Raw genomic sequence first — 27,434 nt, 5'->3', positions numbered from 1 at the left:
GAGGGAGGGAGGGAGGGAGGGAGGGAGGGAGGGAGAGAAAGAGAAAGAAAGAAAGTAGTCATCTGATTTAAAGCTCACCCTAATATAAATGAGCCCATTTTCATGTGATTATATGTATGAAGACCTCTTTCACAAATAAGGCCATTCAGGAAGTAGGGACTAAGATTTGAGCATAGCTTTGGGGGAGCTATAGTTACACCCACTATATTGTCTGTGAAAAATAGTGTTCTAATAAGGAGCTTTCAAACATTTTAAGTGACACAGACTTTCATCAAATGAAATCCTACTCAGATGCAAAATTTACCCAAAGACAGCTGCCCCTGTCTTAAGGATAGCCTAGAACTCACAATGCTACTTGCTCACATGCACACACACACACACACACACACACACACACACACACACACACACATCCATACACACATCAATGCATTTCTCTATGTCCTTGTCCCTGGAAGAGTGAGCATACCCTAAAAATTATCACCTGGAAGACAGAGAGCACACTCTATTTTACAGTTCACAGCCCTAGCCAGCTTGTAACAGGGTGACCTTGGAGAAGTCACAAAATCTTTTTCTAGCCCAATTTCATCATGTTCACAAGGAAACTAACTTTCTAAATCCTAACCATTGTTAGCTAGCAGTGCTTAACTGAAAGGCCTTCTCTGAGGAAGAAATTTAAATTAAGATATGTCCAACGCTTTGGGGAAAATGTTTTATGCTGCCGATCAAGAACCATTACTTATGACTTTACCCTTCAGTTTGACTTGGCCTGTCATACTGTCAAGAGGTGCTCACAGTCAGCCAGTATAGTATATGGGAAGGCTGGAGAGTGAGCTGCCAGGCATATAGTTTTCTTCTTGCCTGGTCCAGTTGGCAATGGTCTGTCTCCCTTCTGCTGTTCATGAGGCTGCATGATCTCAACATCACTCTTTTATTTTCATTAGAATCTAAGAATTTGAACAAGGAGGTAGAGCTTCTGGCCTTTGTGTCCATAGTCCTCAAAAGTAATTTTCTATCTTAGTCACTTGCATTCATGTGGACAGCCAGAAAGAGGCCAAACCAACCTTCTCCCCATGGCACCCTTCTGAACTGTGCCATAGTTACTCATTTGTCTGTGGCAGATGGCATTAAATTAAAACTGGTCTGGTCTCACAAATGAGTTAGCAAGATTGTATCTCAACAGCACTGATAAGTGTTTGTGTTGAGAGTATAAAAAAAAATCTGCAAGAACACTGCGTTTACTCCTGAGTCTGTCTGCTTCTTGACCTCCAGATGGGATTTCACAATATGTAGGGGGACGCTGAGAACCTATACAAAGGTGACTGGAGCACAGACAAGGGGAGCTATTGAGCCTATCATGTAAGTCTTGACCACTCACCTCGAGAGATCAAAGGAAGTATTGCAAGAGCCCCCTCCTATTTGCAGGCAGCCTTTTCCAGTGGAAAGATCATTGGCTTTGGATTCATGCACTTATTAGATGTGTTTCCTTGGACTAATCATTTAATTTTGATACACATATTTCTTCATTGGTGACTAAGAAAAAAATGGAGTCAATTTCATAGAATTAGGGTAAAACTGGAATGAAATCTGTGCAGGTATTAACTAGAAAAGTCCATGATGCATCCTAAGTACTCAGGACATGGCAGCTACTGCTACTACTCATCTTACTAGTTAAAGTCATTCTGATATCATCTAGTGGCTAACACATGTAGTTATTCAAAATGTGTTGTGCTCCCTCTAACATGGAGTGGTTAAGAATTCAGACTAGGTGACCTTGGAACATCATTTTCCAGTATAAAAATCGGTTTCTTGATGTATATAATAGAGTGAATGATATTTCATACAAGTTCTGTGTGGGATTTACATGAGAATTATTTTTGAGCCACAGACCTATCTTAGTGGTACCGTGCTTGTCTAAATGAGAATTGCTTTCAACACTTGACACAATTTGTGACACATGGTCTCAAATCTATGGTACCCAGAATATTAGCATTGATATTACTCTTAACTGTTATATAAATTTTCCAGTGTTATATTGGTGTAAGAAAGGCAAGCAATAATCTAAGTAACAGCTTTAATTCTGTTATTTGCATTTCTTCCCATTCCAAACGCAAAGGTCTAAACCAAAGCAATGAACTATATCAACCAAGAAAAATAAATCTGCCAGTTTAAATTAAGTGGGCAAAATAATAGCATCATACTGGCTAAACTGGTGAACTGAGCTGCCACTGCCAATGCATCTATGTTTGTTTTCAGTGGACATAATCTACCTCACACAGAGAATTTAACTGTAAAGTGCAGAGATTATTTGGTCTGAAGTGGCATGTCTAAGGTCACTTAGCTGAGCCAGAACTAAAATTTTTTATCATCAAGCTATTTTTTTCTACTTCTATACTTTCTCTGAGGAGTTTGTTAGATGTGGTGCCATCTACCAAACAAAAGAGCTACATATAATGTCTATACGAAACAACTTACTGATCGAGTTTTAGCAGATGATTAATTCTATTCAGTTCAATTCAATTTCTAAAATATTTTTGACTACTAATCATATGTTGTACCAAAAATAATTGAAACATACAGCTAGGGACTTGAAGGAATTATAGTTTCCTGGGGAGAACAGATATGCTCATATTATCCAACCACACCACCATTATTAGTAGCCTAAGGACAAAAAAAGACATGAGATGAGATTTTTTTGGTTTTATCCATGAACCCCTCATTTTAAGACTACCAGCTACCCAGGGTTTCCTTCTGTAACCCATGTGTGCAAGTCCAATTAGGAAGCCTCCTGTTCTCCTCTGTTCCTGGGTATGTCTCATCTGTGTAATATCATTTTTCTATCCTTACACTTCATCTATATAGTTGTCTCATAGCAATTCTATCTTTTTTCACCACTGGCTGTACAACATGTTACTCTAATTCCTTTTATTCCAGTTTATGGCTCTGGTCCCTGTTAATTATTCCAGTTTGATTGCGAAAAAGTACAAAACTGAGAACCCTTTTGCCACCCCTCCAACTCTCCTCTAATACATCAAAATGACCCAGTGATTCTTCCTTCCCATATGCTAACAACTAACATACTAGTGAAAAAAAAGTGTGCTACATCTTTCAAAATGTGATATGGATGATATAGAATGCCATTTCAGAAAAGAAATGGGCTTTGTGTTGGAAAAATAGAAAGAAGATGATGGTCTAAAGGAAGTAAATGAGCAATGATGGGGCACACAGAAAGGAAAGTAGTTTGTCCTCTGTGGGAACTAGAATGAAAGAAGGGCTGCTGATGAAAGCAAAGGTTGAAGCTGATAGACCCTCCTCACCAAACATAGGCCATGTGGGCCCTTGAGTGTGATCAACCACCAGTGTTGCTGTCAACAAATAACACTTGCTGGGATCAGTGAAAATCTACTCTCCTTTTTCTTTCTGATTAAAGGAGGAAACCAGGGCCAACAACTGTGTAGCTCTTATGGTTGGAATTTGGCAAACAAGCACCACATCCCAGCAGGTTCTCAGTGGCTTTCTGGTGGTCAGGGGAAAGAGAACTGTAGTAAAATGTAAGGTAGAAGGCAAAATCAATTGTGGCCCAAATGGAATCACCATTCTCCAGCAAATATTTGTGAGGAGTTGGCCACGTTGTTCTTTGACACTCTCCTCCTTCATCTATCCTTGTCTCCAGATGATATTCCTTTACCCATCAGGTTCCATACAGACATGTCCAGTGTTTTTATCCCCTCTTACCATCCTATTGATATAAAATGCATATGCATAAAGACACTATGCTTTATGTGTAGTTTGATGCATTTGGACATATGCATACATCCATACACTACAATCAAAATCATAAACACACCCATCATCTCCAAAATTTTTCTGTTGTCTCTTTGTCTGTGATCCACATTATCTCAAACCTCCTCTTTGTTCACTATCTCTTAGTATTTTTCTTTTTTTGAATCCTTATTTTTTCTCACAGACTTTCTGATAAAACCAAACATTTTGTTGCCTCTGGCAGGATTAAGTGACCCCAATCTACAAACTATTCTCTGTTCTAAGAAATCAGTTCATGGAAGTTCTTAGTGAAGAGGAGGGAACAGTACATTATTAGGAGGAGATTGAATGAAAGAGGGCTGAGTGTTCTGCCTTGTTCTGAGAAAAGATTGCTGTTGCCTATCCTTTACTGAACCAGGGCTGTGATGCAGATAAAAAAAAAGGCACTGAAAGAACCCGCAAATTAAAGATGGAAGAGGATGCTGACACCAATGATAGATTATTTCCAAGATTGTCACCTTTCCTTCTTACCCCAAGAAAATAGAGTGCTGACCTCTAATAATTCTAAAACTGGAAAGCAGAATTTCTAAATCCCCCTCTATTCTATAGGGAAGCCTATAGTTATTTGTTGCGTGCACTTTCCATCAGCTCCACTGCACATCTCAGAATTGGGGGTAGAATGTTGTTGATGAAAATGATTAACTGACACATTGCAATGCATCCCCTTGCCACCAAATAGGCTTTATCCTCAGATTTTCCAGGAGACAGTATCTCTTCACCTTTGTATGGGGGAAGGGTTTCAATCCCTTCTCAGAAAGGAAGCACTTGGCACAATTTGGGCTTTATCTAAACCAAAAAATGAAGTCTAATATTTACTTGAGCAACTCCTCCCTCCACCATTTATATTGTTCACTTCTAATAAGAGACGTGGACTTCTTCAATTTTTTGTAAGGGTTATAGGTCAGATCACCATCACCATTCTATACATCCCTTTGTTTATTTTAGAAGTTTTATTGTGCAAATAATATATGTGTAATATAAGGACTGAAACAAGCTAAATACTGGTAGGCTTATCTACCACCCCAGGCTTGAATGTCTGTGAGACACTTATCTCCAATTCACTACCAAATATACACCTAAAATGGAGCTGGGGCTCAAGTGGTAGAGCAAAAAAGCTCAGGGACAATGAATAGGCCCTGAGTTCAATCCCAGGACTGGCACCACCACCCCCTACTTGAAACAATACAAAAACATATAAACAAAAATACCTCCTATTTCCCATTCTCAGTACTAACTCTTAAAATCGTAGCTCTGAAAAACCTATGTAGGTCCCCCTCTGTGTTTCCTGTGTGCATTCAAAGAGTAACACACAAACTCCAACTACTTTTCTTGTTTTGTGTGACACAGGGTCTCACTATGTAGACCAAGCTACCCTTGAGCTCACGATTCTCCTGCTTCAACTTCCTAAGTGCTGGATTACAAGTATGGACCTCTCTTAAACATGTGATTTTTTGCCTTAGCTTCCCAAATGCTACGCTTCCAGGTGTTTACCACCATGCCCACCTCATACTAGATCATTTTTCTCTATGGTGCTGATGGTAGAACCTAGGGTATTGCACATAGTCCTCAGATTCATTTTTTTAACAAATAATTCAGAACATGTTTTTCTTTAATAATACATTGTATCTATCTTTCACTGTGGGAATGCTTACAGAGTCTACATTTTTGACAATACTATATCATAAAATGTGCCATATTTATTTAACCAATCCTTTATTAAAGGAGCATTTATATTGTCTCAAAGTTCATTGGTTGTTTTGTTGCTATTCTTTTCTAAACAAGGCTGTGATGAGTAACATCTTACATTCATATTTTTCAAACACCTATGTGATTATAATATGTAAGGTCAATTCCTAGTAATAGGATAGTGGAGTCATAGGATATATATATATATGTATGTATATATATATTTGCATATAAGCTGACAAATTGTTCTCCTGTAAGCACTATATGAAAGTACTTGCTTCTCAGGTTTGCAATCACAGATTTAAAAAATGCCAAACACCAAATGGCAACCGAAGAGGCATAAATGCTATCTCATTGTTTTTAAATTTGTTTTTTCATTATAAATAAAATAAACCATATTTTCGGCTATAAACCAATTGTTATATTCTGTCATAGTTAACTATATGTCTAACTTATTTTTCTAGTATAATCTCTATATTTTCTTACTGATTTATCTAAACTCTTTATATACTAAGATCATTAATAATCTATTGATTACTTTCATATTAGAGATCATTGATTTATCCAGACTGGAGCAAAGAACAAAACTGTAATTGTATGCTGGGTCCTCCAGTCTTCCTGCAAATGAGACTTTTAAATGATACTTAAAATATCTAAGCTTTTCTCTGTTATAAAAGACTATTCATATCTAATTGTTCTTTTATTTCCAAGTTTAGAGTTTAGTGTTTAAGTATCATAATTGAAAGGAAAGAATGTCTATATTCTTTTTAAAGTGACAGTTTGAGCTGGAGGCACAAAAGAGTATGTAGCTCAGTCCTAAGTGAGGAAGAAAGGAGAAGAAACAAGAAGAGAGATTGGCCTTTAGCATAAAAATTAGTTCTAGTAAGAGGATAATGTGAGAAATGATTATGAATCATTCTTTTTTCTGATTTCATTGCAATGAAGTAGTTATTTGAGAAAAGAAAATTACAGGTGCAAACATTTTCCTTGATTACGCTAAGCAATCTCCCACATTTTAGCTCTTAGTAAAAAAGAAAGACATCCTAAAGCTAAAAAATTTTGAATCTATACAGTGTTTGCTCTTTTGGGATGGTGTTACTTGTTCTAAATGAAATTCAAGGCAAAATTACTGATCTCCATAGTACCCTAAGAAAACATCAACCTAATAAAGCAAGTCTCTTGTCATATGGCAGGCTTCTAGAAACATGGTGTTTGAAATTCATGGAAGAGTCTGAGGTGACAATATCTTTGTTTCTGTATTATTACAGTCTGGCAAGAGAGCATTAAAGAACGCCCTTTAATAACTAAACAGTTATATCTAAAACCCAAGTTCATTTATTGTGTAGTCTCCAGTCCCTGGAATTGGATGAGAAACATTCATTCATATTATCCAATATGATCATAATTCAGAGCTTTTATTAACAAATTAGCCTTCCCCTGAGCCTAATCAGAGAGCTTATAGTGGTGAGCCTGGGCTTGACCTTGTGTTATTAACGTCTGCTTTTCCTATTGGGAACCTCATTTCTTGCTTTTAGCATTAAAACCTTTTATCATTTTAATCTGAGACTGCCAAAATTTCTAAATTAGCTGATTTCCATTTGTAAAGCAGGAAATGAGACAAGGTAGGTTCGCATATTCTACTGTCAGTGCTCAGCTATTCTGGGCAATAGCTTCTCTGATCAGAATAGGGAGTGAGTGTTCTCTGCATCCTGTAATCTATTTGGGAGAAAATGACATAGAGCTTATTTCAGGGAAGCTGTTTAAATGTGCAAGGAAGGCTAATCTTCACTGATCGTTCCTATTATTACCCAAGAGAAAGCTGGAGTTAGTAAACTAAATAATTTAACCAGTATTGTCAAGACAGAAGAACACAACCTAGAAGTCAGATAACAAGAAGAGAACTAGCACACCTAATCCTGAGCTCTTTCTTCTCAACCACTCTGAAATACTCTTGAGACCAAAATCCAATAGATTGAGGAGATAGCCACAGAGCTACCTTGTACCAAGTGGGGGTGAACTGCAAGGTAGAAAAACATTATTCCTTTCCTAGACTGAGTTAAGTGGCTTTTACTATATAAAAGCCAGGTTTACAAAGGCATTAAAAATTAACACTGGAGCCCTTCTTTTTACTAAAAGAGTACGGCATTGGTAAAAATTTCAGTACTCTCACCACTAGAGAGAAATAAAATATCATATCACCTCAAGACATGTTTAAATAGAGACAGATTAGATAGAAACTGAGTGGTTAACAAAAGAGTTACTAGGTATGATGAGACTGAACTATCTCATCATCTATGTCTATGTGAATTCTACAGTTTTGCAGTGGATGTATCAATAATGATATTCAATATAGTGAACCAAGTATGCGAGTAGATTTCTCTTGTTGCTTTCAACTATGTACTAGATGGAGACAAATTACTCAGCTTTCTATCATCAAAAAGTGAAAAGGGACGAGCATAGGTGGCTCACCACTGTAATCCTATCTACTCAGAAGGCTAAGATCTGAGGGATACGGTTTGAAACCAGCACAAGCAGGAAAGTCATGAGACACTTAATTCCAGTTAACATCAAAATTTGTGAAGGGAGCTGTGGCTCAAGTGGCAGAACACCAACTTTATGCAAAAACTCTCAAGGAACAGCACCCAGACCTCAAGTTCAAGCCCCAGGACCAGAACAAAAAGCATGAAAGTGTAATACTAAATCATCTCACAAGGATGCAATGTTTTGATATTACTCTAAAAGTAGTTTGTAAGCCTTATTAAATGGGCACTGTACCTGATACTTAGGAAGGAGGCAAGATTACACATCCACAGTAAATAATTTTTAAGAGAAAAAAACAGGAGTTCACTAAAATCACACAATGATGTCTTGACACATTTCTTAGCATAAAACCTCTGGAGTTCTGAGAGATATTTGTTTGCTGGTGATCTACTTAATCCTAGAATCATTAAGATTATATAAAATATAGTGGCATTCTTCTGTCACTATAATTCATCTAATACATTCACCTCTAGCCTGTGAAATAGTTAAATACCCTAATGATAATCTGATGGATCAAAACTTTGGCAAGGTATGAAAGAAATCTCAAAGTAATTATATCCAAGTGTCAGTTTTTCAGAATTCTCAAATGTATGGCTAGATTGTCAAAGTAATGTCTAGCTTATTAATGTGACTATAGATAAAGTTTAGACTCCTTTGCTGCCCCTTTTTGACCAAAGGCAAGCAATCTCTATGTCTATGGAGTCTTCCCACTTAGAACATTTTATCCATCTGTGAGACCTTTAACCCTTATTAATTACAAATGAAAGAGAAAATTATGTAAATTTAACTTGGAAACCCAGTTTATTTCAAGGCCAACTTTTTCTGGCCTTGCACTCCTGAAAAGTTGCTGCAGAGTGAAAGATTGCATTGACTCTGTAAGATATCAGAGTATGTCTATCTTTCACAGAGGCAAATGCTTTACATGTTATTGAAAGATCATCACCATATTTAAAATATTTTTGCTTCCCCATGTTGTTTCAAATTTGACGAACTTTTGACTTCAGGGAACTAAGGACACAGCAGTTGATCTTTTCCTAATTCAGTAGTGATTAGCACCTTGCTTAACTATCCCTGAGTGCCAGCATCCCATGCCCTTTGCTTGAGAGTGTATAAGAAAAAAAAAACTTCTCTTTTTCCATTCCCCTATCCCTAAGCAAGGCAACAATCAATCTTTAGTCTGTTAACAAGAACAAAAGGTTTCCTGCTTGAGATGGTGCTATACACACACAGCTGAAAATATACAGTTTAGAAAGAGGAACTTTTTGCTTGAGAATTTCCCTCTCTCTCTCTCTCAAGATGTGATAGAGGGGCTGGGAAGGTGGCTCAGTGGTAGAGAGCTTGCCTTGCATGCTCGAGGCCCTGGGTTCGATTCCTCAGCACCACATAAGCAAAAAGAAAAAAGCCGGAAGTGGCGCTGTGGCTCAAGTGGTAGAGCGCTAGCCTTGAGCTGAAGAGCTGAGGGACAGTGCCCAGGCCCAGAGTGCCTGGGCTGGCTTTGAACCACAATCTTCAAGTCACAGCCTCCTCAGCACCAGCGCCCTGCAGAAAATGCAACTTCTTCAAATAATGTATGCTATAAAAGCCACCAGAGAATTTTGTATATTGATTTTCTAGTAGAGAGGGAAAATATTCTTGAAATATGTCCATCTGAGATGTCTATGCTAAAAGTTTGCTTGCATTGTTCAGACTCAGACTTCCTTCTGAAAGCCTTCCTAACCCTCATCAAGTCCTGCTGTAGAGTAAGAGCTCCTGCTTACATGGATGTGTCTGAGAGAAACCCCTCAGAAAACTCAGATGGGGAGTTCAAGCAGAAAGATCTTGAATACAAAATTGTCACAGAGCTGGGTACCAGTGGCTCACACCAACCACCAGAAAACTGGAAGTGGGGCTCTGGCTCAAGTGGTAGAGCACTCACCTTGAGTTGAAGAGCTTAGGGACAGTGCCCAGGCCCAGAGTTCAAGCCCCACGACTGACAAAAAATAATTGTCAAAGGCTGCCTTTCTCAGCATTAACAATTAACGATGTATCTTGCCATTGGTTGTAGTCATAACAAGTTTGTCTCACGTTTGCCTAGAACATCCGTAACTCCAGGGGTTTTCATTACAATAATAATCAAGGGCCCTAATGGTGCCTTAGCCATTAGATATATACCTACTGCCTCCTTTTCAGTTTGGCTGAAGAGAGATGTTGACCTCCCACTGGTATTGCTCCCTTAATCCACATGATGTTCCATTACTTAACATGTCAGTTCTCTTAGCATCTGGTGTATAGATCACATGGACCCGTCACAGCCTAATAGAAAATAGTTGAAACCACATAATTCATCAAGCCTGGAAAAAGCAATGTCCATAGTAAGCTGCACAGTTTCTTATCATGGTATCCCTTCAGATCTCTGCCCCCTTGGGCCCCAACTCCTGCAGATGAAGACATCTCATCCATAGTGAAGGACTCATACTCTCATTCCTGACTGTCCTGGTCAAGGACCTAGGTCTAATGCTATTTCTAATTTGAGACTCTTAGAAGTAGAGGCCAGTAGTTCAGTATATCATCATCAAGTTGAACAAGGTTCTGCCCCCTTCTGAATATTCTATTTTGGTATCTATGCCTGGGCCCCTTGCTTATTGATATAATGACTAAGCCTTTGTTTTATACTCTACTTCAGAGGCTATAAACTGCTGGCAATCCCCACTCCTCACCTAGGAAGACTTGGTGCTACAGTTTTAGTAGGTCCCCAAATTTCATATGTTGGACTCTTAATCCTCAAAAATCATAGGTTGAGTATTTGAAACATAGCAACTGCGGGAGTTCATGGATCATGACAGCTTTGCCCTCATAAGCAGAGTATTCAGCACATGGATTAATGGATTATTGTGGAAGTGGCTTTATTATAAAAAGGAAGCTCTTTGGCTTCCTTTTACCTCCCTGTTTCTTTCTCATCAAATCATTCCCTTTACATGTTACGGGATTTTGGTTGTTGTTGTTTTTTTTGTTTTTTTGTTTTTTTATTTGTGTTAGTGTTTATTCAGACCCTATTCAAATACATTTCTTTTGGGGCAATGTCACCCTCTCCCTTGCTCTCTCACAGTTTCCCTTCCTGTTTCTTTTTTGTATGTTTTTATTGTAAAAATACTGTACAGAGGGGTTACAGTTACATGAGTAAGGTAATGAGTATTGTTCCTATCAAGCATTGTTACCCCCTCCTTTGTTTTTCCCCTACCATACCTTCATCCCTGGTCTTTTCAATCACTAGAACCATGACTTTTTTTAACTTCTCTGTTTTGACCTAGCCTGTGGAATTCGTTTATAGCAGCAGAAGATGGAGTAAGTTAAAAAAAATTGGTACCCAAAAATGAGGTTGTTGCTAACACAATAAATACCTGAAAATGTGGACGTGGCTGTAGAATTAAATACTTGGAAGAATGGAGGACCAGGCTTGAAAAACATGTGTTACCCCTATGAACATAGCATTAAAGTTGTTTCTGAAGACGACTTCTTAGTGGATTGCTCAAATGGTTATGGCCAGAATGCAGATAGCAAGCAATATGAACAATAAGAGCCATTCTGAACATGGTCTCAGGAATCTGAGAAACAAGATAGTAGAAAGTATAGAATGATCATATTGCAGTGAAGTTGGTAGATTTGTGTCCATGGGCTCAGATTTGTGGAATGTGGAATTTAAGAGCAGTAAACCAGGAAATCTAGTATAAGAAATTTCTAAGTAGCAAAGCACTCAGGCTGAGACAAGACTACTTTTAACTGCTCATAATGAAATGAGAGAGCAAAGGCATGGCCTAAAATAGAAATTATAATTAAAATGAAAACAGCAGAAAGATTCAGAAAATCCTCACTATGGCTGTGTGATAGAGTGAAAGAGCATTTTCAAAAGATGAAATGAAGCCAGGCACTGGGGGCTCACATCTTTAATCCTATCTACTCAGAAGCCTGAGATCTAAAGATCATGGTTTGAAGCCAGTCTGGGCTGTGGAGTCATGGGGGATTATTGTGAAGCTTTAAGACTAAGTGTCTGGATGGACATGGTATCATACAGCTGTAACCTCAGCTACTCAGGTAAAAGAGATAGTAGGATCAGAACTTAAGGCCAGTCCAAGCAAAAACATTATATCCTATCTCATAAACAAGCCAGGAGGAACAAGCATTTCTAGAATGGAAATTTCTATCTCATGTATTCTGGAAGTAGTTTACTCAAATCTACTTTAGTTCTTTTTCATTATTCACTGCTTTTGAGGATAATCAGGAGAACTCTCCTTTTATAATTTTCTGTTTACTCCCTAAGAGCCAAATAAAGCTAATTCTTTAATTACCCAAGCTCTTCTAGGCTTAAACTGGAATACCTGATGACTATCTAGTTTCTACTGTGAGGCTGTAAATCACTTAACACAAAATAGAACTTCACAATCCATCTGTTTGTATGAGCTCCTCTTTTTGTTTTTCTGTTTCATTTTACTGGTAAATGCATTCCTATCAAGATGAGTGCCAATTAAAAATTATTAAATGGTAAAAAGATTATTTATATTCAATTCTATCATACAGTTGATGACCATGCAATTGCCATGCCCTCACATTGTCCTGGCTTCTCAGCTCTGTCCAGAAACCTTTGTGATACAACCTAAACCCATCATAGTAATTTTATGAGCAGTGACATGGAAAACTATATCAGATTGTGGCTATCCTCTTTCCAGTAAAAAAAAATTTGTAAGAGAAATTGAATTTACAAATCACATAGTGGACTAAAAAATTGGACCAACAACTATGGGCTTTCCTCAAAATCTATTTATATTAAGCTCAGCCAAAGGCCTACCTGCAAGATGAACTTGTGTGCTCACACTTAAAGTAAGGCTCCATCCACACAATGCTTGAGACACATTGATCAGAGCATCACTTCTCACTGTTTCCCTATCTTGATAAAAACACATCTTTTGATTTACTTATCTTGTGTCTCACCCTTTTTACAATTCTCTTAGTCAGGTGACAGTTTAAATATGCATAAAATTCCCTCAACGAGGACTGTCACCACACAGTCTACCCCTGTCATAACACAGTCTACCCATCCTTCCTTGGCATATTTTGTCTTTCTTTCATTTCTAATATACAACTCAGGGTACACCTTACTTTTCAGAATCTGTGGCTTCCAACCACTAGTCATACAACCCATTGTTTGAGAGTAAAAGAGACAGAGTTTATTCACTTAACACTTTGTCCTTTGTGACTATTAATATTTAAGAAAAATGTCTTCCTAATGTCCTCCAACTGGAATGCTTAAGTTATAAACTCTTATAACCCATAAAGTTAGCATATATTTTTTCTCTTAGATTAGTACTTACCTTTGAAAACCTAAGAACTGCCATTTGATGTGAAATGAACAATGGTGATATAGGCTGTGAAATTTTAGACAATGCTATAAATGTGTATCTAGGCTGAAAGTAGAAGGTTAGTTGAAAATATTGATATTCAAAACCAGTTGCAATCCATAAGATACATTGGTACATTCAATAGTAAGGTATTAAGATTTGCATATGCACAGTAATCATATTGCTGATCTTTTTTGGTTTGAAAATGGAATCCTATAGTAGGTAACAGTAATGACTTCAGGGCTAAATTTCCTAGGTCCAAATTCTGACTTCTTTAGTTCCTAGATCTGTCACCTTGCACAATGCATTTAGCTCCTCTTTGGCTGAGTTTCCTCTGGTGTAAAATAACTATTATGCTTACAAAATAGAGCTATAGTGAAGATTAAATGGGACATTCCAACATGGTGCCTAGCATACAGAAAGTGTCCAAGAAGCAGTAGCCATGAGTGCTATATTTATTTCTGATATTTAAGCTAGTGCTGGCCATTGTTATATTCATTATTGATCTGTATGCATCTTTAAAAAATGCCAGTGGATTCTGTAACATTATTCCTAGTAACTTTAAAATATGGGGAATGCTCTTCAAGTGCTCTTCCTATGCAGAGCCAGGCACTGTTGTTGTGTGTCTTTAATTCTATCCTAGCTAATCAGAAGCCTGAAATCTGAGGATCCTGGTTTGAAGCCAACTTGGGCAGGGAAGTCCTGTGAGATTCTTATCTCCAGTTCACCACCCAAAAGGGCCAGAAGTAAAGGTGTACCTCAAGTGGTACAGTGCTAGCCTGAGCAGAAAAAACCTCAGGCACTGTGCCCAGGCCCTGAGTTCAAGCACCAGGACCAGTGCACACAGACACAGACACATACACAAACACACACACACACACACACACACACACACACACACAGGCACACCAATTTCCTATATTAACAGATTGGTCCTTAAGGTAGCAATATTAGGAAGTACTGTGAATATTTAGGAGGTGTACTATAGTGGGAGGTCCTAAAATCATTTGGACATGGCTTCAGAAGGAATTATGACACCCCAGAAGCCCAGCCAATAGGCTACCTTATCTTAGGTTTGAACCTTCAAGCTATATAAAGCTATTTAAAAACTATCTTGGATATGTTTGTGGCAACATGAATCTGCGTAATGCAAATAAATTTTGTCCATTGTGGATATGTAATCTGTCATTGGCCTAAATTTTCATAAACCTTAGCTGTGAAACCAGCTGACATAATCCAGCAAATTCACAATTTCTTGATTTTCTGTTTACCATAGTCTAAGAAATAGATTCTCTTTCATCTGATGCCAATGTAGCTCATACATTGCCACTACCATTTAACTAACTTTATAGATAGGCAGAGCAGGAACATGGCAATATGCCATGATTAGATGCCGGTGGTCTCCATTTCTGTATAATACAAAGAATTGAAATTTCATTTCCAATCATTTTTGGAGTGCTAAAATGTGGCTGAACAGTGATTTTATCCGGCATGTTGCAATAGGGAGGAAGGGATTCAGCAGGTGGAAAGTGGGGGGAGGGGCGTTTGTAATTTCACTAAATCCCCGCATAAGACAAGAATTCATTTCCAACATTATACTGCCTGAGGAAGTGCCAACCAGAGAGGCTGAGCCTGTAAATGTAGTATTGTGGGCACAAATGAAGTTGCTCCTGATAAGAGTCTTCATTAATAACAAGTGGAGATTTAATTTCAAAAAACTGTGATAAACTCCACCAAGGGTGCCTGTGTATATCTAGTAACAGTAAGGTAAAAAAAATGTTCAATTAGCAGATTGTTTCCAGTGATGAAGTTAATGGAAACAAATGTATCACTTGAGCCACTTGTAGTCAATAACCATGTACAGCCAGTCCTGGGAGAGGGAAGAATGGAGCATGACCTGTACTCCTGTGATATCCTCTAGTGATAGACTTTAAGCAAAAATATGAGGAAGGTGACTTACTCTCACTCTGTTCCTTGCACTGTAAGAACTTTACACGACAAGCTCTTGACAGGTCAATTCTGTGTCCTCTTCATTCATCTAGAAGGATTTTAGTATATAATACTAGTATTTCAACAAGGAGCCGTAGGGCAAATCCCAGAACAAGCTCATTAAGGCCTGAATACAAAGCCTTGGGGAGTGGCAAGCAATGAAACTGCAGGCAAAGAAACTGCTTTACTGGTTGCTTCCTTAGCCTACATCATTGCAAATTTGAAAATTCAATCAAGTTGGTTGATGCACCCATTTTCTTCAGAAACACAATTGTAGATGATATGAATGAAATCTAATTTATTACTTTTGATTTCTTTCTCCTATTCCTACCACCTTCTTATTTCTTTTTATAAAACAAAGTGTTTAAGAGGAAGCAAAAGATCATTCAGCATGATTTTTGAGTTCAAGGAGAAGGCAAAACTTAATGAGAAACAAGGAAATCGAATTTTCTACCTAACCTCAATATGAATACAAAATGGCAGTAACAGTATAAATTTTTAAAACACCAAGCTAAATCTTGATCTTCATTAAAATTTAAAGAAAGAACATGTCAAATGTTTCATTTAATTTAATTAATTTATAAAATCAGTAACCAAGGATCTGCAAATTCTGGTTTGTTAGCTGGCCAAATTCTGGGCTGTCACTGTTTTTTTTTTAATTTTTATTTTTATTTTTTGTGAACATACTGTACAGAGGGGTTACAATTACATGGGCAAGATAATGAGTACATTTCTTATCAAGCATTGCAGCCTCCTCCTTTGTTTACCCTTTGTCACCTGTTTTTGTAAATACATTTTATTATGTATAGCTATGACTGGCCATTTTCCTGCTATAATAGCACAGTTGTATTATCTTCAAAGCTTAAAATACTAACTAGCTGAACTTTTATAGAAAGCGTCTTCACTACAGGCCACCCAGTATGCTGACGTAATTTACAGATGGATTCAAAATAGTCAATTGTCTATAGGGACTAATCAATTGTAATGTGTCAGATAAGAAATATTTGCATTATAATATAGAGAGCTATGAAATAAAAAGCCATCAAAGGTATGTATAACCCAGAGAATATTCAGGAAAGGACTTCCAGGTTTCTTTTTGGCATTATCTAAAGTCTTTGCCAACTTTCATTTTTCATTCTCAGAATTCAAACTCAGGAAGTGGCATGAGATACCCTCCCACCCCTTTTTGTTTTAATTATTCTTTCTGATAGGGTTTTGAGGGTTTTGTCACCTACAAAAACCCACAGGTTCAGGATAAAAAAAATCACGAAATTTAGTTAACCTAACCTAATCTGTACAGAAATAATCTAAAATAAAAGAACATCTTTTAGAAGGCAATTCTGGTTAAGTTTACAGACTCAGATTGTGTAGGTAACATCCTTGAGATTACAAACAGAAGGTGAAGTTCTGAGTAACTTGTTTTAAGTTAGAGAAATAATTAAAATGTATATAGAAGGGAAGCCAGGGAGAGTGGTTCATTCCTGTAATGCCAGAAATTTGGGAAGCGAAGATAGAAGAGTAACAGTCCAGGCTTCCCTGGGCAAAAAGCATGAGACTATCTAAAAGCAAAGGACTCGGAGCTTTCAAATTGTAGAGTATTCATCTATCATAGGCTAGCCCTGAGTCTAATTTCTAATATTGCCAATAACAGAAAAACTACACAAAAGATAATAGCTTGTATAGGGGTACTTTTAAGGTTTTCAATATATGTCAGTTTTGTGTAGGATATATTGAAGAACAAGAAGAAAAAATATATAAGATGGATATGGTGATACTAGATTATAATACCAAAACTTGGAAGGTTTGAAGCAGGAGAACCTGAAGTTTGAGGCCACCCTAGACCTTTACTTGAAAAATAAATAAAATAGTGAAACCCTAACTCAAAAATTAAAACTAAACCTAAAATTCTGTGTGTGTGTGTGTGTGTGTGTGTGTGTGTACGTTCTGGGGATTGAGGGATTGAACTCAGGGCCTGGGTGCTGTTTCTGAGCTTTTGTGCTTAAGACTAACACTCTACAACTTAAGCCATAGCTCCACTTCCATGTTTTAATGGTTAATTGAAGATAAGAGTCTCGCAAATTTTCTTGCCCTGGCTGTTTTCAAACCATGATCCTCAGACTCAGCCTCATGAGTAGCTAGGAATACAGGTGTGAGCCACCCATGCCCAGCTCAAAATCATTTTTAAAAACAAAAACCTATTGTGCTGAGGAATGTGCAGTTCTGTTGACATACTTTTATAACATTAGTTGCTGTAATAAAAGAGACTATTTGTTGAGAAGCATGTATGTTCTAAGCCTTATTGTGTAAACAGTACACATATAATCCCATTTAATCCTCATGATTTTACTTGGGTACTATCATTTCCTCAATTTTATAGGACAATCAAAAATGATAGTAAATGAACAAGTCAAGAGAGGTATGCCTAAATTGTACTGTGGGAAAGAGAACACTTCAGAACAGAGTGACTGCAGCATTTCTTCTTGCAATCTCCTGATCATCTACTGACCTATTTCCTACCAGTCATATCCATGATGATCTTGGACTACAGATAACAGTTGTTCTTTTGAGTCCAAGATGTGTCATCATAACACCTTGCATGATTTCAGTGTCCATCTGGACAACCCAACCAGCATCCTGGCCTATCAACTCCTCAACCTCTATATCTCTGTTAATTACCACACACAGTTCATGCCAATCAATCCTTTTCATGGGCATCACAGGGGTGGTTATCATATCCTCCAGTGCCACAATATCTAGCCAGTCCTACCCTTCCAGTTCACCTACTCTTATTCTGTCTACCTTTTGACTTCAAAGAGACTTTAATTCACTTGATCCCTTACCTACCTGTTCTGTTCCTTGTGATTATTACCTAAACTACTTCATCACCAACTACTTTTCACACCTGGCCCAACCTCAACCCTGGATCACTCCAATGGCATGAACTCTCTATGCATATATCTTGACTGTTAAAAGTTTGAGGGAGAGAAAAAACTAGACACACATTGCCATTCATGATTGTCATTATAAATGTATAACTTCATTACTATTCAATCCTTCCTTCTTTCCCTTCTTTCTTCCCTTTCTTCCTTCCTTTCTTTTTTCTTTCCTTCTTTCTTCCCTTCCTTCCTTCCTTCCTTCCTTCTTTCTTTCTTTCTTTCCTTATTTCTTTCTATCTTTCTTCCAATCTTTCTCTTTCTTTTTGCAAGTCGTGGGCGCTGTTCCTGAGCTTTTTTTTGCTCAAGGCTATTGCTCTACCACTTTGAGCCATAGCCCACTTCTGGTTTTCTGGTATTTCATTGGATATAAAGTCTGCCCCAGAGCCTGGCACCAGTGGCTCACACCTGTAATCTTAACTGCTCAGGAGGCTGAGATCTGAGGATCATGGTTCAAAGCCAGACCAGACAGAAAAGTGCCTGTAAGACTCTTATCTCCAATAAACTATTCAAAAAAGCCAGAAGTGGCGCTATGGCTACAGTGGTAGAGCACTAGCCTTGAGGACAAAGAGGCTCAGGGATAGCACCCAGGCCCTGAGTTCAAGCCCCAGAACTGGCAAAAAAAAAAACCAAAAACCATCTTCCCAGGCTGGCAAAAAAAGTCTTCCCAGGCTGGGTTTGAACTGTGATCCTCAGATCTTGGCCTCCTGAGCAACTAGGATTACAGGCATAAGCCACCAGTGCCTGAAAATACTTTCTATTTCCCTTGGTCTGCTTGCTAGCTTTCCCCTAAGAAAATCCTCCACATATATATTCAGCTTTCTCCATGCACCCTCCTTTACTCATAGCATCTCATCTCACCTTGTACTTCAATGAGAAAGTATTTTTAGATAGGAAGTACTTCAACTTCCAGCCCTCTCCAACTGCATACTTACCACAGCACCACTCAATTTGCTTTTTACCTGCAGGCTCCTGGATAAGGATAAGTGGTCCTTCTTTCAGACTAAGGTCAGCCCTCCCCTATTCCTATCTGTGTTAGTCACTTTTGAAACCCTGTGACCAAATACCTAAAATACACAACTTAAGTGGGAAAAGATTTTTTTTGGATCACAGTTTCACAGGTCTCACTTCACCAAAACGGGGAGGACATAGTGGAACAGAATTGTTCAGGTCATCAAAGCCAGAAAGTAGACACAAAACAATACAGCTAGATGCCAGGCCTCTGGGGATCTACTTTTGCTAACTGGACACTCCCTTCTACTTTTTATCACTGCTCCATAATGTCATCATATTATAAAGGTACCCAGAAATTAACCTGTTAATGTCAATCATAATTTTCTTGATCAAATGGTCTTGGAAATATCCTCACTATCACACTAATGTGAGATGTACTTCACTAATCTAGGAATTTCTTTCTCTTTCTCTTTTCTTTCATTACTTCCTTCCTCCCTCCCTCTCTTCCTCCCTTCCTCCCTCCCTCCCTTTCCTCCCTCCTTTCCTTCCTTTTTTCCGTCTTTCCTTCCTTTTATTCTTTTCTCTTCTTGTCTTTTGTGCTGGTCCAGTGGCTTGAGCTGGGGGCCTGGGCACTGTCCCTGAACATTTTTGCTCAAGGCTAGTTCTCTACCATTTGAGCCACAGGTATACTTCTGGCCTTTTTGCTGGTTAATTGCAAATAGTGTCTTACAGGTATTCCTGCCCAGGCTGGCTTTGAACCTCAATTCTCAGATCTCAGCCTCCTGAATAGCTAGGATTATAGGCATGAGCCACCTATGCCTCTCTAGGCAATTTTTAATCCAACCAAGTTGACTATCAACATTAACTATCACACTTCAATTGTTCTAGAAAGTGAAATAGACCAGTCTTTGGACTAGATAAGTTCATCTATGAGTAGACTGAAGTTGACCTCTCCCATTCTTTGATTTCAACTACTACTATTGATTAAAGATTCACATTTTATAGTTTCAGTCCTGACCTCTCTTGCAATATTCAGGCTTGAATGATACAATTTTTTGTTGCAATTTCAATAAAGACTTTAAACTAAATATGTCCCTAAATGAACTTTTTAAAATTCCAAACTTGCCATTTTCTATTCACTATTACAATAATTAACAGAACCATTAAACCAGGCATTCAATATAGAAACCCAACATCCTTGCTTTTTTTTCTCTCCTTAACCTAACGCACCCAGTGCATATTTTATTTTTTCCCAGTGCATATTTTAAATCCATTCTTTCCTGTTTGTCTCTAGAAATGATGTCTAGTTTTAAGTTCTTAACAATTCCTTCACCCAGACTATTTAGATCTTGTAACTAGTTTTAACATCCTGAAATTCATGTCTGCTGCATGTGGCTCATACCACCTAGTGAGAGGTGGTGGTCTGCTACTCTCTCCAACTCTGTGCTCCACAGCACTTCAGTAGCTTGAAATTGTCCCATGGAAATCTTTATACCATAGAAATCAGAAAGCACTACAAATCAGGATCTTTCATTTTCCTCCAGAGGCAAGTTAATTGTTAAAAATTTACAAACACTGCTGGTGTCCCATACTTTGTCCAAACTAGTTTTGTAAAACATTTATTAAGCTATGCTATTTTCCTGAATTAAAAAACTTGTCACTTCCTGTGGCCAACAGATAACATCAAAGTTCCTTAATGACATACAAATTCTTTGATCATCTTGTCTATCTAAATGTTCAGTTTCTTCACCTACCCCTCCTTAGTCTCACAATTTATGTCTAACACAATTGTCTTAAGCTGGTTTACTCAAGCCAAATTTTACACACACACACACACACACACACATACACACACACAAAAGTATATATACATATGTGTGCGTCTGGCCCGAACACTGTTAATATTTTTAATTGAGCCAACATTTCAAATTTAAACATTCTAATCTCAAATTCATATTTCTGACTTCTCCTGAAAATAACAACACTGAGCCCTCTTCTCTGATAATGCAAATAATTGTAGGAGGTGGGGGAGTAGCTGTAGAAGCTCCTAAAGTTTAGCAGTTCTTCCCATTCACCCCTACTGGTTATGCATATACATCTATACCTGCAATTCATTTCTGTTATTGACTCTTTAATTGGCTTCTAGTATGGACTATCTCTTAAAGTCTAGATTATGAGCAGAAACCTTAGACCCTCATTACATAATCTTATTCTTTCTTTACAATGCTATAATTATGATAGTCCATGGTCCCTGCACTGATTTTAAAGGAGAAAGCAACAGGATAATGATGGGAGAAAGAAAGAAAAGGGTAAAATGTTAAGACTAGAAATATTAGCCTTGTGACTGTGACTGATTATAATTGGAACAAGGAAAAACTGTATTTCAGGGAGAGAAAGAGAAGACAACTGGGAGTCAGGAAAAAAGTAACAAGACAATTATAAAGCATGGAAAAATACAGTGGGGGAAAAAAACAGAAAAAATAGCCAACAGTCCATAGTTCCAACTGTAGGCCACCAGTGAGGCGGTAAAACCAAAACCACAAGCACAAGGTAAGTCAGGCAGTTCTAGTGACAATGGGCTGGAGAAATGTACCTTTATTGTACTCTTTAAATCCAGTAGGGGTGGTAGTGTGATGTGATGCCTCCAGTGTGGTAGGCTAGCATTGGGGAACAAATGCCTTTCATCACTCCCTAATAGCTCTATGCTACAGCCAAGTATTTTTTGTCAGAGGGTCTATTGTTTAAGACTGAGATACACTCTGGACCTGAAAACAAGGAACAGTAGAGCTCAGGGAACCAGGAGACACCTTGTTACAATGTGCAAGTGAAAGACAGCAATCGTGAGAACAGAAGGTGCAGATATGGACCCACTAAAAAACTTTAAAGCAGTGGGGATCTCACAACTGAAGAGATTTGTAGTCAGTGACCTTAGCTGCTGTAGCAATAAGCAAGCCCCATCATGTGTGGATTACTGTGGAGGCAGAGAAGCGCAGAACCTTGGCTGACAGACTGATTGCCATATGTATTCTTGGTTAGACTGAGAGTTGGGAGCCTAGGTTCATGGAAATTTCTCAATTTCCTCAGATTTTTTTCCTTCCACAAAATGCTGTGTTGCTTGGTGGGGCCTCAAATAATTGACACAAGCAAGCAATGCGTTCTGTTCCTTTAGGTCTTTCCCCATTTTTCAGTGCAGATCTCAATGGTAGATTTGCTTCCTCCACTCTCCCAACACACCTGGGGGCACTGCTAGGTTTGGATGTTTGCTGCCCCTGTTTGCATGAACTAGGGAATTCTGGGGTGAGTAGATTTTTCCAAAAATACATCAAATTTTAGACTCTGAAGCAAGTCCTTAACAAACAAAATGTTGAAATAATTTCTTTTTGTGCATTATTGGGGAAGCAAGAAATATATGGGTTAAATAATTAGATGACAATCAAATGTGGCATAAGAGGGCTGTCTTGGATGTAGCCTAGTACTCACAATATTTGAAAAAGCAGTAAATGATGGGCTCAAAATTAAAAGTAGGAGCTATTGAATAGGCTAGAATTTACAATGACCCTTGGCTGGCAAAGGAATGGGTCAAAACCATCTCCCACAAGAATCTACCGAGAGAAGAGTGAGTGAGGTAAAAATGGCACTGTCTACTGAAGAAAAGACAATGCGGGGGGAGTGTAGTTGTGGAGATGGTAGGGAAGGGATAGTAGGGGAAAAACAAAGAAGGAGGCAACAATGCTTGATAAGAAATGTACTCATTACCTTGCCCATGTAATTGTAACCCCTCTGTATGGTATTTTCTTTTTTGGGGGGTCCGGTCGTGGGGCCTGAACTCTGGGCCTGGGCACTGTCCCTCAGCTCTTCAGCTCAAGGCTAGCACTCTACCACTTGAGTCACAGCACCACTTCCGGCTTTTTTCTTTTTGCTTATGTGATGCTGAGGAATCGAACCTAGGGCCTCAGGCATGCAAGGCAAGCACTCTACCACTGAGCCTCCTTCCCAGCCCTGGATGGTATTTTCACAATAAAAAATTTACTTAAAAAAAGAAAAGACAATGGGGATGGGAGGACCTGGTTTATCACTTAATGTCAAGTTTTCTCTCTAAAAGAGTTTTTTCTGTTTTGAGCTGGGTGATGGTGGCTAATGCCTGTAATCCTAGCTAGTCAGGAGGCTGAGTTCAAAGCCAGCCTGAACAGGAAAGTCCATGAAAGTCTATCCCCAAAATAACCAACAACAAAAAAAACAACAAAAGGCTGGGCTGGACACATAGCTCAAGTGGCAGAGTGTCAGGTAAAAAAGGAAGCAGAATGAGAACAAGACCCTGAGTTCAAATCTTAGTACTTAATACCAGCAAAAAGTAAATAAATGTATTATAAAATATTTCTTTTTTGCTATGAAGTACTCAGACAGCCAAATGGAGACTCACAATACCCTTTGTTGAACAATGGAATCAGTTCCCAGGAAAACATTTCAATATTAAACATATTTATCTGTGAGCCTCATGACACCAGAGCAGCTAAGCAGTATTCATAGGTACCTCTGTGTGTCTTGGACAGTCATCAAAGAAAAGAAAGGAAAAAGAAAAAGTAGAGCAAGGAAGGGGAGAGAAGACAAGATAAGCTGCAGCCAAGTAGATAATCCCACCATCCTAACCCAAGGAAGTCAATACTACAGGGTACTCTTCCCCAGCTCTTCCAACTCCTTTAGATGGTGACAGAGAATGAAGAATACTCCTATTCAAAGAAAAGACAACAATTTCAGATGCGAGCTTTTTTATTTTCTTCCTGGGCAAACTGTGACAAATTGCTCACTTACCATCTCTCCCAACTCTGGGTTTTATGTGGATTGTGTTTATATTCATTTCCAGGCCCACTCAGACCTACTTCTTCCTTAGCCTGTAGGCTTGTGTTAATTTCGGAGATTACTCTTTCCTGAGTCCAATTTACTTTATGAGCCAAGTTGCTCACTTCCTCTCACTTCCCGCTGTTTTGTTTGGAGCTGCACCCTCTAAATGTTTAACAATGTTTATTCACTCCTCCATCCTAGCAATTGATGACCAATGTGCAGCCAAGTTTCAACTATTCAAAGGCTGGTGCAACCACTCAGTGAAGGAAGAAAACTCCTCCTCCACCTCTATCCCAGTCCCTGATTTCTAGCCACTTTTCTGTTTAGGAATCCCTCATGAATGTTAGGGGGAGGCAAAAATGATTAACAATACACTGGGCACCAAGAACTCACATTTATAACCTTAGCCACCCAGAAGGCTGAGATCTAATGGATTGAGTTTCAATGCCAGCCCAGGCAGAAAAGTCCAAGATACTCCACCTCCAACTAATCTGCAAAATCTGGGCTAGAGGCATGGTTCAAATGTAGAGGATCAGCTGTGAGCAAGCAAGCATCAAACTCATGAGGCCCTGAGTTCAAACTCTACTATCACAAAAAAAAGAATGAATACAACAGTAACTCATCCTTTTTTCGGGTTTCCAATAATTGTTAGTTCTTGTTTTTCTTTTCCTTCTGATTTTATAAATTTATTTCTGATTAATTAATTTTTGGTGCTAGGACTGGAGCTTGAACTCAGGGCCTAAGCACTGTCCCTGAGCTTTTTGTTCAAGGCTAGCACACTACCATTTGAACCACAGCTCCACTTCTGTCTTTTTTTATTGTTAAAGATAAGAGTCACAAATTTTCCTTCCCTGGCTGGCTTTAAACTACAATTCTCAGATCTCAACTTCTGAGTAGCTAGGATTACAGGTGTGAGCCACCTGCACCTGGCTTTTTTTAAGCCGTTTTAAGGAATGGGGGGGGAGGGAGGAGAAGTGTTGATTAAAACAATATTTGTCTATTTTGTGGGATTTTTTCCATGATTCTCAAGTTTGTTCACCCCACTTAAAATGAGTATTTGGAACTCTTTTATTCCTTAAGTGTAATAATATTATTTCTCTATCTTCTGGAATCCTATCCACATTTTGAATAGTCAGTTTTACCCTATATAAAGTTTCCTTTGACTCTTCTAGTATTCCCCATGCTCTAGATCCTGTCACTTTTGTATATTTTTTATTGTAAAAATGCTGTACAGAAGGATTACAGTTACATGACCAAGGTAATAAGTACATTTCCTATTGAGCATTGTTGCCTCCTCCTTTGTTTTTCCCCTACCATCCCTTCCCTCCCACCTCCACAACTACCCTCCCCTCCCCCGCCAAAGTTGGAAAGTTCATTTTCAACATAGTGTTTTGTACATCTCATTTTTACAATGCGTTGACCTGTATCCTTATTTAAGCATTTTGGTTTTTTCCCTTCCCCTCCCCAATTAGATAAGTGTATATACAAGATGTTATCACTTTTGGATTCTGTTTAAATCTGGTGAGCTGCGTTAGTTCCTCTGTTGGATAGATAACAGTCTAGGTTCCAAAAACACATCTTAAAGTTGGAAGATATTTTTAATTCATTGGTCAAGTTCAACATACTATCCCAGAGGTGCACCCAACTAAAAAATTCTGTACCCTTCACTCCTAGCTTCTGTTTACTCCAAACAAAAGCAGCAATTTTGTCAAATGTCTTTTTTGCTATAGTAACTAACCCTGCTGCAAACCTAAAAGTCCTCAGGTCCATAGCACTTCATAACCATATCAAATGTTCTCTACCTTCTTAGTACCCAGAGGAAGTTATATGAGCTACATCTGGCCTTGGTCTTTGGCTCCCTAAGGTCTCCTATGCACACATCATTGGAACCATTTGAGAAAGTCTTCTTTCCTGTTTCCAGTGCTTGATGATTTGAACTGTATTTAAGATGATTAGTTGTCAATAGCCTTGCAAAGGACTCTTCTGGCAGTCTCTATGGCTCATTTGGAACTGAACATAGTAATGTGCTGTTATTAACTTTATATAGGTTTGATATATATAACTCCAGAAGGTCAGAACAGTAGCCTTTATTTCTGTTTCTCCTATTCTGTCTCAGCCAGAACTGGGCATGTGGCAGTAATACAATTGTAAGAGTCAGGGTCAGCATTTATAATGCTTTGGTTTTAAATTTGGCTCTCCTACTAAAGCTGTGTAATCTTTGGTATGTCTTTCAACCTCTCTGTACCTCAGTTCCTTTGTATGAGCAGAATATTTACCCTCCCCCCGAAGTGTTGTAGATATTAAAGGAGTTAATACATCGTAAGTACCTAGGACAATGTCTGAAACACAGAAGACATTCCACAAACATTAGATATTCTGTTAAGGAGAAGTGTCAAAAGAATGGAGATTAAAATTCCTTATTTGCCATTTTATAGGCCCTATGTTCCTTCTCTCTCCTTAGTTTAGTCTTGCTTTTCCTTGCTTTCTTGTATACAGGTCCCCACTCTGATGATGGACACTCAATTTTCAGAATTCACACCGGACATCACTCCCATCATGCTGGCCGCCCATACCAACAATTATGAAATCATCAAATTGCTTGTCCAAAAACGGGTCACTATTCCACGGCCCCACCAGATCCGCTGCAACTGTGTGGAGTGTGTGTCCAGTTCAGAAGTGGACAGCCTGCGTCACTCCCGCTCCAGACTGAACATTTACAAGGCTCTGGCAAGCCCCTCACTCATTGCCTTATCAAGTGAGGACCCCATTCTAACCGCTTTCCGTCTAGGCTGGGAGCTCAAAGAGCTCAGCAAGGTGGAGAATGAATTCAAGGCTGAATATGAGGAGCTCTCCCAGCAATGCAAGCTTTTTGCTAAAGATCTGTTGGACCAAGCTCGAAGTTCTCGGGAACTGGAGATCATCCTCAATCATCGAGATGACCACAGTGAAGAGCTTGACCCTCAGAAATACCATGACCTGGCCAAGCTGAAGGTGGCAATCAAATACCACCAGAAAGAGGTAAGCTGAGACAATCTCTGCTTTCAGGGAAGTGTGAGGTCTCTAGAGTCCAGCAGCAAAGCCAGAGTCAGCATTTTCTTACCACTTAGACTTCTAACAAATGAATGGTTGGACAGGCCTCACAGACATTTTCATTCAGCTATGACACAGCAGTCTCTGTATGTACCCTTTATGTAGCCACATGACTCTTCAAAAGGATGGCATTCCTTCTCTTCCCCCTTCTTGTCCTCATCCTCTTTTTCTCCTCCACCTACTCCTCCTGTCTTCCTCCACCTTTCTCCTT

At 38.6% G+C, this 27,434-nt stretch overlaps 1 protein-coding gene across 1 annotated transcript in view; it reads left to right on the top strand.

Moving 5' to 3' along the window:
* The window catches only part of Trpc5 (transient receptor potential cation channel, subfamily C, member 5), a 133,159-nt gene that overhangs the window by 5,996 nt on the left and 99,729 nt on the right, over nucleotides 1-27,434 (top strand). Inside the window, exon 2 of the mRNA XM_013025856.1 lies at nucleotides 26,630-27,151. Coding sequence (XP_012881310.1) covers nucleotides 26,630-27,151 — 522 coding nt within the window. The remainder of the gene's footprint in view (nucleotides 1-26,629; nucleotides 27,152-27,434) is intronic.

The sequence above is a fragment of the Dipodomys ordii genome, unplaced genomic scaffold (genome assembly GCF_000151885.1).
Source record: "Dipodomys ordii isolate 6190 unplaced genomic scaffold, Dord_2.0 Scaffold88, whole genome shotgun sequence".
Lineage (NCBI taxonomy): Eukaryota > Metazoa > Chordata > Mammalia > Rodentia > Heteromyidae > Dipodomys > Dipodomys ordii.
The sequence above is the reverse complement of the archived record's forward strand: the minus strand, read 5'-3'. Positions and strand labels throughout refer to the sequence as shown.